General features: G+C 39.8%; 1 protein-coding gene across 1 annotated transcript; it reads left to right on the plus strand.

Moving 5' to 3' along the window:
- Nucleotides 1-230: 230 nt before the first annotated feature.
- Nucleotides 231-6,821, plus strand: THRSP (thyroid hormone responsive). Its single transcript, XM_003764689.4, has 2 exons — nucleotides 231-887; nucleotides 6,446-6,821. The coding sequence occupies exon 1, from the start codon at nucleotides 419-421 to the stop codon at nucleotides 860-862; it is 444 nt and encodes a 147-aa protein (XP_003764737.1). The 5' UTR covers nucleotides 231-418; the 3' UTR covers nucleotides 863-887; nucleotides 6,446-6,821.
- Nucleotides 6,822-15,401: the final 8,580 nt, after the last annotated feature.

Raw genomic sequence — 15,401 nt, forward strand, 5'->3', positions numbered from 1 at the left:
TTATCAGATTTGATCAGGAAAAATTTCCTGATCCCAAGCTAATGTATTGCATGCAATGTAAAACTGAAAATCTTCCATCATCACTGTATTGCAACATAGCCTCAGACCACAGGGCATGCTGGCCAGAAGCCCTGGTCTTCTGTTAACAAGCAGAAGGTTGCCAGGGAGAGAATGGCCATTTGCTTTATCAAGACCAGAATGATTCAGTCACCTGATCCTACCCTGGGGTTCTTCAGATTGGTTAGAGATAGCGAGGCGTTTATCCACTGGCTAAGATTAATCCATTCCACTCTCCTTGCCCTATGTCAGCCTCTTCCCTCCTGGCCCGAGATCACCCTTGGAGAACAGCCTATAAATAACCAGGCTATTTGCAAATCTTCAAGCATCTCCCTGAGCAGTGACACTGCAAGAACCAACGATGCAGGTCCTAAACAAACCCTACCCCCAAAACTGCCTGCTTACCGTTATGGACAGGTATTCAGCTACTGTGAGGAACATGGAGCAGGTGATCATGATCCCCAGCCTCCTGAGGGACGTGGCCCTGGAGGAGCCAGGCCATGAGACCCTCCCAGGTGAGGCAGGTATCCATGACCTCTACAGCTACTACACTATGCTCAAATCCATCCGAGTAGATGTGGACAATGGGCTGCTACCCAGGGACAAGTTGAAGGTCAAGATCACCAGCTCAGACGAGGAGGACGAGGAGGAAGATGAAGAAGAAGGGAAGAGAGGAGAGAAGCTGGATCTCGAGGCTCAGTTTCATCTTCATTTCTCCAGTCTCCATCACATCCTCACCCATTTGACCCTGAAGGCCAATGAAGTGATAAAGAAATACCAAGAAATAACTGGGCTGACAATATAGACCCTGATGTCCAGCTCTCTTTTAGGTGAGTCACTGAATCCGACCCAAGGGGAGGCTGGATGGAGACCAAGAGAAAGGAGAAGTCTGGGAGTGGAGTGTAGATAATACATTCATGGGGGTCTAGCCCTTGATGGCTTCTTACAAAGCACTTTCTTTACAATAACTTTATGAGGTCAGAAGGACAAACATGACCCTCATTTAATAGAGGAAGAACTTGAAACCCAAAAAAGTTTTTCCAAGGTCATAGAAATCGTGTTGTAAAAAGGACATTGAAATGCCATTGAGCCCTGTGAGACCTTCAGCATCTCCAGGCTTTAGGTTCCTGTCTGTAGAATGAGGGGCAGATGACCTCTGAGGTCCCTTTGATCTCTAGTATTCTGCAATCCTCCCCTTTCTGTCTGTCTCTCTGTCTTTTTCTCTCTCTCTCCCTGTTTCTCTTTGTCATTCCCAGTCTGTCTCTTTCGCTCTCTCTCTGTCTCTGTTTCTCCCTGTTGCTGTCTCTCTGTTGTTCCCAGTCTTTGTCTCTCTTTGTGTCTCTGTCTCCTGTCTGTCTCTCCCTTTCTCTGTCTCTTTCTGTGTGTCTCTCTGTCTCCTCCCTGTCTCTATCTCTCTTTGTCTCTCCTTGCTACTGTATCAGTCTCAGTCTGTTTCTGCCTTTGTCTCTCTCTCTGTTTCTCTGTCTCTCTCTCTCTCTCTCTCTTTCACTGTCTCTGTTTCTCTCTGTGTGTCTCTCTGTCTCCTCCCTGTCTCTATCTCTGTCTTTGTCTCTCCTTGTTGCTGTCTCAGTCTTAGTCTCTCTCCCTGTCCCTGTCTCTCTCAGTCTCTCTTTCTCTCTCCTTTGGTACCTGTAACAACAGGGAGTCCTTCACCCTGTTCCCAGCACTTTCCCTGCCGTACAGTATGGGGGGCACCTCGGTGCCTTAACATCTCTGTACTATGGTTAGAACTAAAGATACCACGGCAGCCCTGACTGCCACGGCCTCGGCTGTACTCTGACTCTTCCCGGCAGTTTCAAGGGAGTCTCTGCTTATCTTCGGGCCTCCAGCACTCCCAGAGGCGGCTGCATGACAGCAACAAGCCCGCCTAGATTAGGCTCAGGTCCCTCCCCCCACTTCCCTGGGCAGCCCCTGGACCTTCCGCCATCGCTGCCTTTCTCCAGACCACTGCGCTTTCCTGCTGTTGCTCCGTTAGCTAGACTCCTCCTGACGGCTCCTTAACCCTGCCTCCTACTCTAAGGAGGCCCACAAGGTGGGTGGGATGGCTGAATCCTCCCAGCAGATACTGCCCTCATCCCCACTTTGGGAGACATCAATGGTTCACAGTCAGATAGGCTGTTAACACACTTAAAGTTATATATTTGTGGGTTTCCTTTTCATCGAACTAATAAGTCTTTTGTGCAAGGAAATACAGAGCTCAATATCAGAAGTAGGAAGACGGGCACTTAAAACCAATGTACAAGTGGAGTTTGAGATAAGGCAGGAGTTTTTGTCTCTAGAAGGTCACCTGTAAGTGCACACACACACACACACACACACACACACACATCTTCAATGAATGCATTCTCACACGGTGCTCTTTCTGTGACTTTATACAAAAGCAGTTCCACAATGATGCTTCCTATAGACAGAGACCCATTCCTTTCTTCCTGGGTATTCACTCTGCCATTTGCCTAACTCTCACCAGGGGTTTGTGATCTGAACAGCTGAGCTTCCTGTATGGCCTTACAACTGTATTCACATATTTGTATGCTATTTTGGAGCAGCTGAGCTGCCAGGTGGTTAGCGTGCTGGGTCTTCATCCAGCCTTAGACACTTCCTAGCTGTGTGAACCTGGGCAGGCCGCTCAACCCTGTTTGCCTCAGTTTCCCATCTATAAAAGGGACTAAAAATGGCCAATTCCAGTATCTCTGCCAAGAAAGCCCCAAATGGGGTCACAAAGAATGGGACACGACTGCAGCGACTGCGGGCACAATTACACAAGTGCCTTATGTCTATTAGCTGTGTAGTGGGGAAACACCCGAGCAAAGGGACTCAGTTCAGTTCCATTCAGTCAGTCAATAAACATTTATTAGTGCCGGGCACTATGCTAAACACCGGGGACACAAAAAGAGGCAATTCCTAGCCCCTGCCCTTAAGGAGTTTACAATCTAAGGGGGAGGCAAAATGCAAACAATGCATACAAATAAGCTCTGTGCTGGATACGGGAAATAACCACAGAGAAGTCCCTGCAATGAAGAGGACTGGGAAGGCTTCCTGGAGAGGATGGGATTGAAGGTGGGGCTTGAAGGGAACCAGGGAGATCAATTGGTAGAGTGCTCCAGGAGTTGGGGATGGCTCCTCGCTGGGGGAGAAGCCCAGAGCTGAATGGTGAGGGTCTAAGACATTACTGGCTCTAACTAAGGTTAGGTAATAGGCTTTTTTTTTTTTTTTTTTTCCCGGGCAAACAGGGTTAAGTGACTTGCCTAGAGTCACATAGCTAGTAAGTGTTTGAGGCTGAATTTGAACTCAGATCCTCCCGAGCCAGTGCTCTATCCATTGCACCACCTAGCTGCCTCCATTTAGACTTTTTGAAGCTCAATTTCCTTGTCTGTAAGCTGAGACTAATAACACTTGTGCCGACCACTGGGAAAGCACCCTCAGCACCACGGGAAATGTGAATAAACATTATTGAATTGGATCCTTACAAACCCCTGTGACATTGCCTGGGTCTATCTATGTGCTTATTTCCATTTCACTGGTGAGGAGGTTGAACCCCAGCATTGTTCCAAGTCTTGTTCAATAACTTGTTCCAAGTCAGATAGTCAGTAAGGGACAGAGGTAACCAGATGCTGAGTCTTGACTCCAAGAGGAACACTGTTTTCACTAGTCCACCCTGACTTCTAGAGGGCAACAAGGCTCTGGTACTGGGCCTTGCACCAGAGTGCATAGGGTAAGGGGCTAGAGATAGGGTACTTGATGGGCTGAGGTGGGGTGGAGAAATTCATGATCCTTATTGTTGTCCAGCCATTTCAATCATGTCTGACTCCATGACCTCATTTGGGATTTTCTTGGCAGAGATACTGGAGCAGTTTTCCATTTCCTCCTCCGGTTCATGTTACAGATGAGGAAACTGAGCTAACAGCGTCAAGTGATATAGCATTTAAAAATATTTGAGAGATATAATTTCTGGGTAATTTAATCATTTTGTTAATAATGCCAGCATTTTAATAATAGCACGGTCATTTGGCTATCTCTCTCTCAAAGCAAAGACAATGATGATAGAGGGCTCAAGGCTTATATACCTATTAGAAATGCCTAAGGATGGCAGTCAACTACGATTGGTTAACAATGAGAGAATATTACAATAATCTTTGATTATGTCATTTACTTCCAAGTTACCTCCAGTCTTGGGCAATCTATTCAAAGAATTTTTCTTTATCTAAACCTGAGTAGAACACAATAGTTTCTCCACCTGAGTGAGGTCTGGATAAAAAACAAGATTAGTTCAACCTTCAAGAGATTTGAAATGAGGGAAAAACAAAAAGGGGGAAATCAGAATTTCCTCAAATCATTGGTTGTTAATAATCCTTTTTTTCAATGACATACCTAGTGTCTCATAACTAGTAAGTATCTGAGGTCAGATTTGAACTTGGGAAGATCTATTCACTGCACTGTGTAGCTGCCCTAATTTATGATCCTTGTTGTTTTTCAGTATTATGTCTGTATTTCCAAAGTGATGATTCCCCCTTCCCAAATCACCATTTTTTATTTCTAGGTCTTTCAGTTTAATTTGTATCTGAATGGGAATCCTTTCAGTGATCAGAGTCTACCTGAAGACCTCCAATGACAGTGAATCCATTATCTTATGAGGCAGCCCATGGCTTTTAGAATAATATGTGAGGTGCTATAAGGTTTGAAAAGAGCTTTACTCATGACTTCTGGTATTTTGCCCAGTCTTGGCACATAGGTACTTAATAAATGGTTATTGATTAGTTGACATCCTTTTGAAGTAAGGAATATATTATTACCATTACCCATATCATATCATATTTTTAAAAAATCATCACCTCATTTGACAAATGAGGAAACTATGGCTCAGAGAAGTTGAGGATTGTCTAATGCCACAAATAGATGATAAATATGGAATTCAAAATTGTTTCTCTTCTGACTCCATGTCTTCCTTCTATTCTACATGGACTTGGGTTGTCAGAAAATTCTCCTTGATTTTGGACTGAAATTAGTATAACTTCTCTATAATAAATAGCCCTTCAAATATTATAAGGGAGTCAGGCTATCCCCTCTTCCCCCAAGTTTCCTGTTCACCAGGTACAAATATCCCATCTTCTCAGTGGATGTCCAGAAAACATGTTGTTGAGCTTCCTCACATCTCAGTCAGCTGCTCTGAATGTGCTCTGGTCTATCAATGCCTTTTTCTTATAGCATTCTAGCATCTCCCAATGGCCTACAGGACCAAAGAGGGCTTTCAATGCTCTTCACAAGCTGGCCTCTTCCTTCTTAGCCTGTCTTCTCAGCCTTTGCTCCCACCATAGACTCTGGTGTTCAATAACAGTTGCTGCTCTTCACTCCGACATTCTTTTTCAGGACTTTACACTGGCTCACTCTCTTCATCTTCACTTCTTGATATTCCAGCCCTTTTCCAGCACTCAGCTTAATTTCCATCTTCTGCAGGAAGCCTTCCCTCTACTCCCATCCCTTTTTCATGTTATCACTACCATTAGTACCTTAGCTTCTTGAGGTCAGGGACTGTTTTGTGTATTTTGTCTCTCTTTGTTTCTTAGTGCTTAGCAGTTCCTGACCCTAATAAATGATTATTTGATCACTTTTTTTTTTGATTGAGTGATTGATGTGATCTGATAAGGAGTTGATTCAGGCATAATGAAATGGATTGAGCTCTGCCCTAGAGTTAGAGGATCTAAGTTTAAATTCCAGTTTTGCCATTTATTAGCAGTATGACTGAAAATTCTGTAAACAGGGGAAATTCTGGTAGAGAAAGTAATGAACAATAAAAAATGGACAGAGTGTACGAGGGGAGGAAAACAGAGAGGAAATGAAGGTAACGAGGCTTTTATTACTTCCCACCCATGTGTTCTATATTATTATCATCTATAAATGTAAATCATTTACAGATATATTTTCTATAGATAAAGCTATGGATATAGGACCTCCCTCATCTTTTAGAATGCTCTTACTTATCATGGCTCAAAACATATGCCATAAGTAGTTTTCCTAATAGCTACTCCTATGTACCATCTTTTGGTGGAAGGTATTTTCCCAACAATAAGATATCTAGTGTAAGTGTATTAACAGTATTTTATAGATGAAAACATAGAAGCTGAGAGAGAGAAGAGGCAATCTGTCCATATTTCTACCTACAACAAATGGCAAAACCCAAACTGGACCTCTGACCTTCTGATTTGATGGCCAGTATTCTTTCCATTTTATCATGATCTTCCTGAATTAGATCAAGCCAAACCCTTGGCAACAATGCATGTGTGTGAGTTGAAATTGGGCATTAATCAGTGTCTGATCTTGTCACATGAAGGAAAATACTGACCTGTGTGTTCTTTTTCATTGAATCCCATAGAATGCTCCACAACTCGCCCGACTGGAGACAGCAGCCCCAAGCATGAACAATGAAAGGCTCGTGGGTACTGTAACATTTTGTGCCAAGAATTTTCTGGGGCTGCAGATGGAGAAAAGACAACTTTGAGTCTTCCCTGGCTACCCATCTGGGACATTCCCCACTGACTTATCTGCCAGGAACCAGATCCTTGCCAACACCTTTGAAAACCATCCAGTCCTCAGTCCCCTGGGTAAATTAGCGGGGGTTGGTGGATGGTTTGCAGAGGATAGGAAGAGACCATCTCATCTTCATTTTGTCTGAAGCTGCTTTCTTCCCCATCTTACCCATGTACTGCAACTTTTGCCTCTCCTCTATTTCCTAATGGTGGCTGCTTTGAGTTAAAAATGGCAAGATTTCTATAAGGTAAAGAGTTAGGAAGGCCCACCAGCTCCCCTTCCAGAACCACTGATATTCTGTATTAAGGGACTTTTAAGCCATACCTTCTTACCTCTGTGTCTAAGATCCTCCAGCAGTGCAACATGTCTGGATAGATTTGGGGCAATGTTACACTTTTCTTGGCTTGAGTCTTCCTTCACAAATTTGGGGACATGCGATCTGCTAGACAAAACATTTCCTTCCTTTGAGGAGGTGGACTAAAATTATGGAATGATGCCTACAATAAGCCATAATTGATATGTTTGTGTTGCTGGGGGCTTTTTTTGTGGCGGAAGGGTGGTTAGTGGGAAGGATGAGGAGTTGGGGGAAGGGAGAAAATGTTACAAACGGGATTCTGTTAGGTGAAATCACTAGAAAGTGACAGTGAAACAAAAAACCCCAAAAAGTTAAAAACAAATACAAACTTTTTAAAAAGCAAAAAAGATGTGTCTGTTTTTTTAAAATTCCATTTTATTTTCAGTTCCAAATTATCTCCCTCTCCCTCCCCCATTTCCCATCTATAGAGAAGACAAGAAAAACAAAATCCATTACAAATATATACATATGGGGCAGGTAGGTGATGCAATGTATAGAGCATCAGCCTTGAAGTCAGGAGGACCTGAGTTCAAATATTACCTCAGACACTTAATACGTCCTAGCTGTGTGAGCCTGGGCAAGTCACTTAACCCCAACTGCCTCACCAAAAACAAACAAACAAAAACCAAATATATACATCTGTCATGCAAAAGAAATCCCTGCATAAGCCATGTCCAAAAAAAAAACCAGAAAGAAAAGAAAATATATTTTAATCTGCACTCTGAGTTCATTTGCTCTATATCTGGAAATGCACAGCATGTTTCATCATGTGTCCTCTGGATTTGTGGTTGGTCACTATATTGAACAGTTACTAAGTCTTCAAAGTTCATTACCTTTGTAACATTGTTGTTATTGTACAAACTATTATTCTGGTTCTGCTTACTTCATTCTACATCAGTTCACATAAATCTTGCCATGTTTTCTGAAACTATCCCATTGATTATTTTTTTATGGCACAAGAGTATTCCTTCATATTCATCCCATAACCTGTTCAGTCATTCTCCAATTGATGGATATCCATTTATTTGTACATATGGGAACTTGTCCTCATTCTTTGATCTCTCTAGGGCTTTAGCTCCTGTAGGATTATCACTGTGTGGAAGAATATATACAATTTAATAGCTTTTACAGCATTGTTGATATGGTCTATAGTTTTAAAAAAATCTATCTGCTGGATATCTTCAGAGACTGGCACAAATTTTCTACTTGAAAACATACTCCATAATCATCCATCAAAAAAAGTTTTATTAAAAGGAAAGAAGCCCCACATCTGATAAGTTCCCATATTCAGTGTCTGCCCCTCTGCCCCAAGGTACATTAGTGTTTTATTATACTGTAAGAGATAATGAACGGGATAGGGTCATAGAAATGAGGAAAGATTTGTATGAGTTGATACTAAATGAGATGGAAAGAATTAGAAAAATTATTTATAAAATAACAGCAATATTGTCAGGATAAACAACTTGGACTTAGGAGTGCCAGTCAACACAATGCTCTAACACAATTCCAGAAGATTCAAGATGAAACATGAAAATTACCTCTTTTTAGAGAGGTGATAAACTCAGAGAACAAATTGAGGCATATTTTGAGGGGACATATCCAATGGTTATTTTTTGCTTGACTATATACATTTATAATAGGGATTTTATTTTCCTTGTTTTCTCAGTGGGGGAGGAAAGGATATATGGGAAAGGTAGAATGTAGATCTGCAAATAAAATTCATTAAAAAAGGCCTATATTCCCCTCTTTTTTGAGGCAAAGTTATAATCAATGGAAAAATATTTATTAAGCATTTACTACGCACCAGGCACTGTACTAGGAATTGGGCATACAATGATAAAAATTAGACAGTCCTTGCCCTCAATGAGCTTACATTTTAATGGAGACAATCAGTACACACACACACACACACACACACACACATACACACAAGGAATAAATATAAGGAGAATAAATACAAAATGGTTAAAGGAGGGAGGTAGTTTCAGAGAGGGCATTATCGGGGAAATCAGGAAAGGCTAATGTAGTGCTTCAGTTGTATCTCAAGGGAAGAACAATGATGAAAAGGTAAGGAGGGAGTTCATGCTGGGTATGTAGAAGGGCCAGTGTTACTAGCAAAGAGATGGGAAATGGAGTACCCTGTGTGAGGAAAAGAGAGGTCAGTGGAGTTGGATCCCAGATTGTGGGAAGGGGAGTAATCTCCAGATAGGTTAAAAAGACAGACTAGGGCCAAGTTGTAAAAAACTTTAAGGTCTAAAAAGAATTTATATTGTATCCTAGAGTCTTCTGAACTTGTATTGATCTGATCAACCACAGTCAGACACACTTTACCTTGACTCCAACATAGTGGGACCCCTTCAGTAACAAAGGACTACAACCAACCAACCAGAGACAACAAGGAGCCAGTGGAGTTGATTGAGCAGGGTCAGATCTGGACATAATGTAAATGACTCTGGCAGCAGTGTGGAGGATGGACTGGAGTGGGGAGAGGCAAGGAGATTCATTAGGATGCCCTTGCACGATGAAGGCCTAAACCAAGGTAGTGGCTGTATGTAGAGGGAAGGGTTCAGAAACAAGAGATACTGTGAAGGCAGAAATGGCAAGTTTTGGCAAATGACTGGATGTATGGGATGATGAGAGTGAGAAGTCAAAAATTGTTCTTAGATTATGAAGCTCAAAGAATGGATGGTAGTGCCTTTGACAGAAACAGAGAAGCTTGAAAGAGGGAAGGGGTTGGGGGAGAGATGAAATCAGTTTTGTTCAATTCATTTACAAGTTTCTTCTGCAGAGTTCACAGGTCTAGCCATGAGGTTCCAGGGATTCTTCCTTGAGTGTGGCCACCCTGTCCACATGTATTGAGACTCATGCATCATAACTAAAACTGTCCCATCAACTCCATGAGAATATCCCATACAGACTCTGGTGGCTTGCCCTACCTCTGATATCCTTTCTATTTTTCAATATTAAGTTTAGGTGACCCTTCCTACTAGTCCAGGGCTTCGGATACCTCAACTCTTCCCCAATCCACTATCCCCAATCACTTATGTTGTATCAGTCAGATCTTATTCTTCACGACCTGATTTGGAGTTTTTTTTGGCAGAGATATGGAATGGTTTGTCATTTTCTTCTCCAGCTCATTTTGTAGATAAAAAAATTAAGGCAAACTGGGTTAAGTGACTTGCTTAGGATCACACAACTTGTGTCTGAGGCCAGAATTGAACTCACAAAAATGAATCTGATTCTTGGTCCATCACTCTGCATTATGGTGGGCCCCCCTAGTCACTTAATGGTCTCCATCTAATGTGATTTTAACCCTGCAGTCACTTAATAGTATTTAAATCACATTGGATGGAGGTCTATCTCATCAATGAGTGTACCCATCTTTGAGATTTCCCTTTGAAAGTAAAAATAAAGCCTGATTTTGTTTATATTAATTAGGGGCAGCTAGGCAGTGGGAAGAGCACTGGGTCTGGAAGTTCAAATCCAGTTTCAGACTCATACTAGCTGTGTGACTCATGGCAAGTCACTTAACTTGATTGCCTCAGTTTCCTTATCTGTAAAATAAATTGAAGAAGAAAATTGCAAAGCACTCCAGTATATTTTGCAAAGAAAAGCAGAAATATGGGCGTGAAAAGTTGGACACTACTGAACAGCACAATAACATTTATATTAACTGAAACACAATGTCTCAGAACTCTCATGGGGAAGAGAAATGAAGTTGAATAACCCTAAAATAGGTAACTTTCATGATTAAATACCCAACAGTGAGACAGGTCTAGTTCAGCATTCATATAAATAATAAATGTTTGTTGACTAAAGACAATACAAGTATGGAAGATGGTATATCATTAGGCATTCATAGAATTAGGGCTGGTAGCTTGCCCTTATTTGTTGTGCTTTTAGAAAGGTTGATGTTACTGCAGAGGACTCTGCAGGCTAGCTAGGCCTTGCTACCCTAAAGGAGTATGAGAAATTTTCATTCCCATGAGAACCCTTTCTGCCTTTAGCTAGAACAATGGAAAGTACCTACTCAAACAGCTGCAATCAATTATTCATAAATATATAACCTTTTTCTCAGAATATTCCCCAAACTCCCACTTAGCTGCTGAGCTTCACTGACTGTTTTGTATGCTTTCATTTTTCTTCCAACATTGTATACCTTCATTAATCTCCCAAGTTTGTACCACCCTCATTTAATTTTTTCTGTTCTCAAAAAATTAAAAACTATTCAAGTATACTTTAGTTCAGGTCATTTGGCTAAGACATTTGATTAGTGTATCCATAACCTGGGCCTTTCCTTTTGGCTACACATGATAAAAATACTTTGGTAAAGTCAGAAAATGCAGAGTGGTAAATTAATTCTTCAATAATTCTGGTGCTGTTACTCTGACATATGTAACTAATCTCAAATTATGACGACCAGGATTGGTGGGAAGGAGCTGTCTTCCCAGGTCAACATTCCAGGCCCCATTTTGGTGAGGGCTGGACTCCTTGCTAGACTGCCTCAGTTGGATTGCCAAAACAAAATTAAGTTTGGCTTGATAGCGTCTTCTTCTTCTTTTTTTTTTTTAATTTTTAATAGCTTTTTATTTACAAGTTATATGAATGGGTAATTTTACAGCATTGACAATTGCCAAACCTTTTGTTCCAATTTTTCCCCTCCTTCCACCCACTCCCTCCCCTAGATGGATGCCATCTTCTGGAAAGCCCTGATAAATCCCTGCTGGGATTTTCCTGTTTTACTACTCAGTGTAAGCTAATTCTGGGGGTTTGAGGCTGGCCCTTTTAGTTTTTTTTTTTTTAATAGCCTTTTATTTACAACTTATATATATGGGTAACTTTACAGCATTGACAATTGCCAAACCTCTTGTTCCAATTTTTCACCTCTTACCCCCCACCCCTTCCCCCCGATGGCAGGATGACCAGTAGATGTTAAATATATTAAAATATAAATTAGATACACAATAAGTATTCATGACCAAACCGTTATTTTGCTGTACAAATATAATCAGACTCTGAAATATTGTACAATTAGCTTGTGAAGGAAATCAAAAATGCAGGTGGGCAAAAATATAGGGATTGGGAATTCAATGTAATGGTTTTTAGTCATTTCCTAGAGTTCTTTCGCTGTGGCCCTTTTCTTTTGAAACTAGGTTGTGTTGTCAATACTTGATAAGTCTTTATTAACTGTTTGAGATGTATAATAACAGCTAGTATTTATATGTATTAGGAGCTGTGCCAAATGCTTTACAAATATGATGTCATTTGATCCTCATAATACCTTTAGGAGATAGGTGCTATTATTATCCCCATTTTACAGCTGGAAAAGCTGAGCAAATAGAGATTAAGTGATTTGCTTAATGTGGCAAAGTGCCTGGCACATAGTAAGTGCTTCATAAATTGATTGATAGTATTTTGAAATCCAAATCTTCTTGATTCCAGAACTCTATCCATGTGCCATCCAGATCCCTCTGACAGTGTGCAGGAAGGTTTTGAATTTTCCACCGTTGATGTGTAGGAGTCTGTTTCTGGTGATTGCATTTAAATGAATTTTGCTTGAAGGGGTCTTGGTCCTTGTGGGTAAGCTGGCTTTGGTATTCACTGAAGGTCTTAAGATCTGAATTTAACTGTAGCTTTGATTTACTGGAAGACAGCAAGCTTTCTCGTCTTGACAGTGCTGGTGTCCATTAGTTTTGTTTGAGAACCGTGGAATTTCCTGGCCCTGGATGCTAGCTCTTGGTCTGTCAGGGTATAGTCAGATATGGCCGTCTATCTTTCTACTACATCTTCCTGATTTGTATAAAAATGATCTTGTAGCACAAGAGGAGGTAGCACTAAGTTAAGTATTTCTGCCTAACTGAGAAAGATACTGCTAGCTTATTGTTTGTATACCTTATTCATTTTTAGATTTATTATACTTAGAATGATTCTAGGAAGGTCCATCAATCTGGATAAAAGATGGAAACTTGAAAAAAATTGCAAATTAAAAAATAAACTATTAGCAGAAAAGGCACTAAGGTCCCTCCTTAGATAGAGCTTTGAGGCTGGAGTCAGGCAAACTGCAGTTCAAATCAGCCTCAGACACTTCCCTGCTGTTCTGGGCAAGTCACTTAGCCTTGTCTGCCTCAGTTTCCTTATCTGTAAAATGATTTGGAAAAGGAAATGACAAAATAACTTCAGGATCTTTGCCAAGAAAACCCCAAATGGAGTTGTGAAGAGTCACACATGACTGAAAACGACTTAACAACAACAAAATTATAATCATAAACACTTGTATATGATTAACTCCTGCTAATCAGTTTCAAAGGAAACAAGAATTTTCCTAATTTAAATGGAAGTCTTCTTTTCCCCTAATCTAGCTGCTTCAGGGCTAAAATACATGTTAATTGCCAAGAGAAAAAAACACACTTAAAAAATATTTTATTTAAATATTGAAAAAACATACTTCATTTAAGATTAAATTTATGATAATATATAAGAATCAAATAAAAATGAACTTTTGAATATGAACATGTGATATATAATGGAATAAAAATCAAGTTTATACTGAATTTCATAGTGAAGTTTTTCTCAGAATTTAAAGATTGTTAAAATGGAAATTAAGAAATTTAACTACTTTTATTGAGGCTATTCTTTTATTCTCTTTTTTTTTCATGCATGGAGACGGGAGTAAAGGATTCCCTCAAACCTTGTACTGTATCTTCTTTAAAATTTTTATTTATTTTGTTAAATATTTTCCAATTTTTAATATATATTGCTTTAGGAATCATATTGGGAGAGAAAAATCAGAGCAAAAGGGAAAAAAAAAACACGGAAGAGATCAAAACAGAAAAAAGAAATGAACATAGCATGTGTTTTCATTCAATCTTCATAGTTCTTTTTCTGAAAACAGCATTTTCTGTCCAAAGTCAATTGGGATTGCTTTGGATCACTGAACCATTGAAAAGAAACAAATCTTTCATCAGTTGGTCATCGCATATTCTTGCTGTTATTGTGTACAATGTATTCCTGGTTCTGCTCGTTTTACTTAGCGCCAGTTCATGTAAATCTTTCCAGGCCTTCTTAAAATCAGCTTATTCATAATTTTTTAAAATAAATAACAATATTCTATTACCTTCATATACCACATCTTATCCAGCCATTCCCCAATTGATGGGCCTCCACTCCTTTTCCCATTCTTAGCTACCACAAAAAAAGAACTGCTACAAACATTTTTGCACACGTGGGTCCTTTTCCCTACTTTATGATTTCCTTGGGATACAGACTCAGTAATGGCACTGCAGGGTTTCAGTTATCTCTTAATACTGAATAAGAATTTTTGCAGATTCAGTCCCAAAATTGAAAGTTCCTTTTACTTGTCGCTTCTCAAGGCAAATTGTTGATTTATTATGAAAAGCTATTTAGTCTCTTCCTCTCCCTTCTAGTAGCTTCTGTCTTTTAATTTTTCCTCTTTAAAATAAGAAATTGGGGGGGAGGGGAAGAGTAAATGAGTAAATGATTTGGTGGCACACGATCATTTAGCCCATTGAAGCAAAATATGTACAGAACTAATTGTAACTATAGTACCATAGCACTGAAGAATAATGGATAGGAAAAATAAAACTTTTTGGAAATCTGTAAGTTTTCATTTCAGATAACCCAATAAAGTTATGTCATTGATTCAAGAAACTTTGCAAGAAGCCAGTGCAGTTTGAACTCCAGCATGTTTAAAAATTAAAACAACAAACTTTTAAAATGGGTCTATCACATAAGAATATTAAATTGCAAGACATGCAGCAATAGTGAGAAAAGAAGAAACTAGATCTAATGATACAGTGAAAATTTGGAAAAGTGAAACACAGACAAAAAGAAATATTTCTTAGTTATTCACAAAACTGAACAGTAACATCAACATTGGAATGAAGAGAGAGAAAAGCTTCTATTTGTTGCCAGCTGAGCAAGCTTTCTTTCTTTCTTTCTTTTTTTAATTAAAGCTTTTTATTTACAAAGCATATGCATGGGTAATTTTTCCAACATTGACCCTTGCATACCCTTTTGTTCCAAATTTTCCCCTCTTTACCCCACTTCGTTCCCCTAGCTGGCAGATAGTCTAATACATGTTAAATCCAATATATGTATACATATTTATACAGTTATCTTGTTGCACAAGAAAAATCAGATCAAGAAGGAAGGAAAAGAAACTAAGAAAGAAAACAAAATGCAAGCAAATAACAACAGAGAGAATGAGAATGTCATGTTGTGATCCACACTCAGTTCCCACAGTTCTCTCTCTGGGTGTAGATGGCTCTCTTCGTCATTGAACAATTGGAACTGGTTTGAATCACCTCACTTTTGAAAAGAGCCATGTCTATCAGAAATGATCGTCCTATAATCTTGATATTGCTGTGTTCAATGATGTCCTGGTTCTGCTCATTTCACTTAGCATCACTTCATGTTAGTCTCTCCA

This window comes from Sarcophilus harrisii, chromosome 3 (assembly GCF_902635505.1).
Source record: "Sarcophilus harrisii chromosome 3, mSarHar1.11, whole genome shotgun sequence".
NCBI classification, from domain to species: domain Eukaryota; kingdom Metazoa; phylum Chordata; class Mammalia; order Dasyuromorphia; family Dasyuridae; genus Sarcophilus; species Sarcophilus harrisii.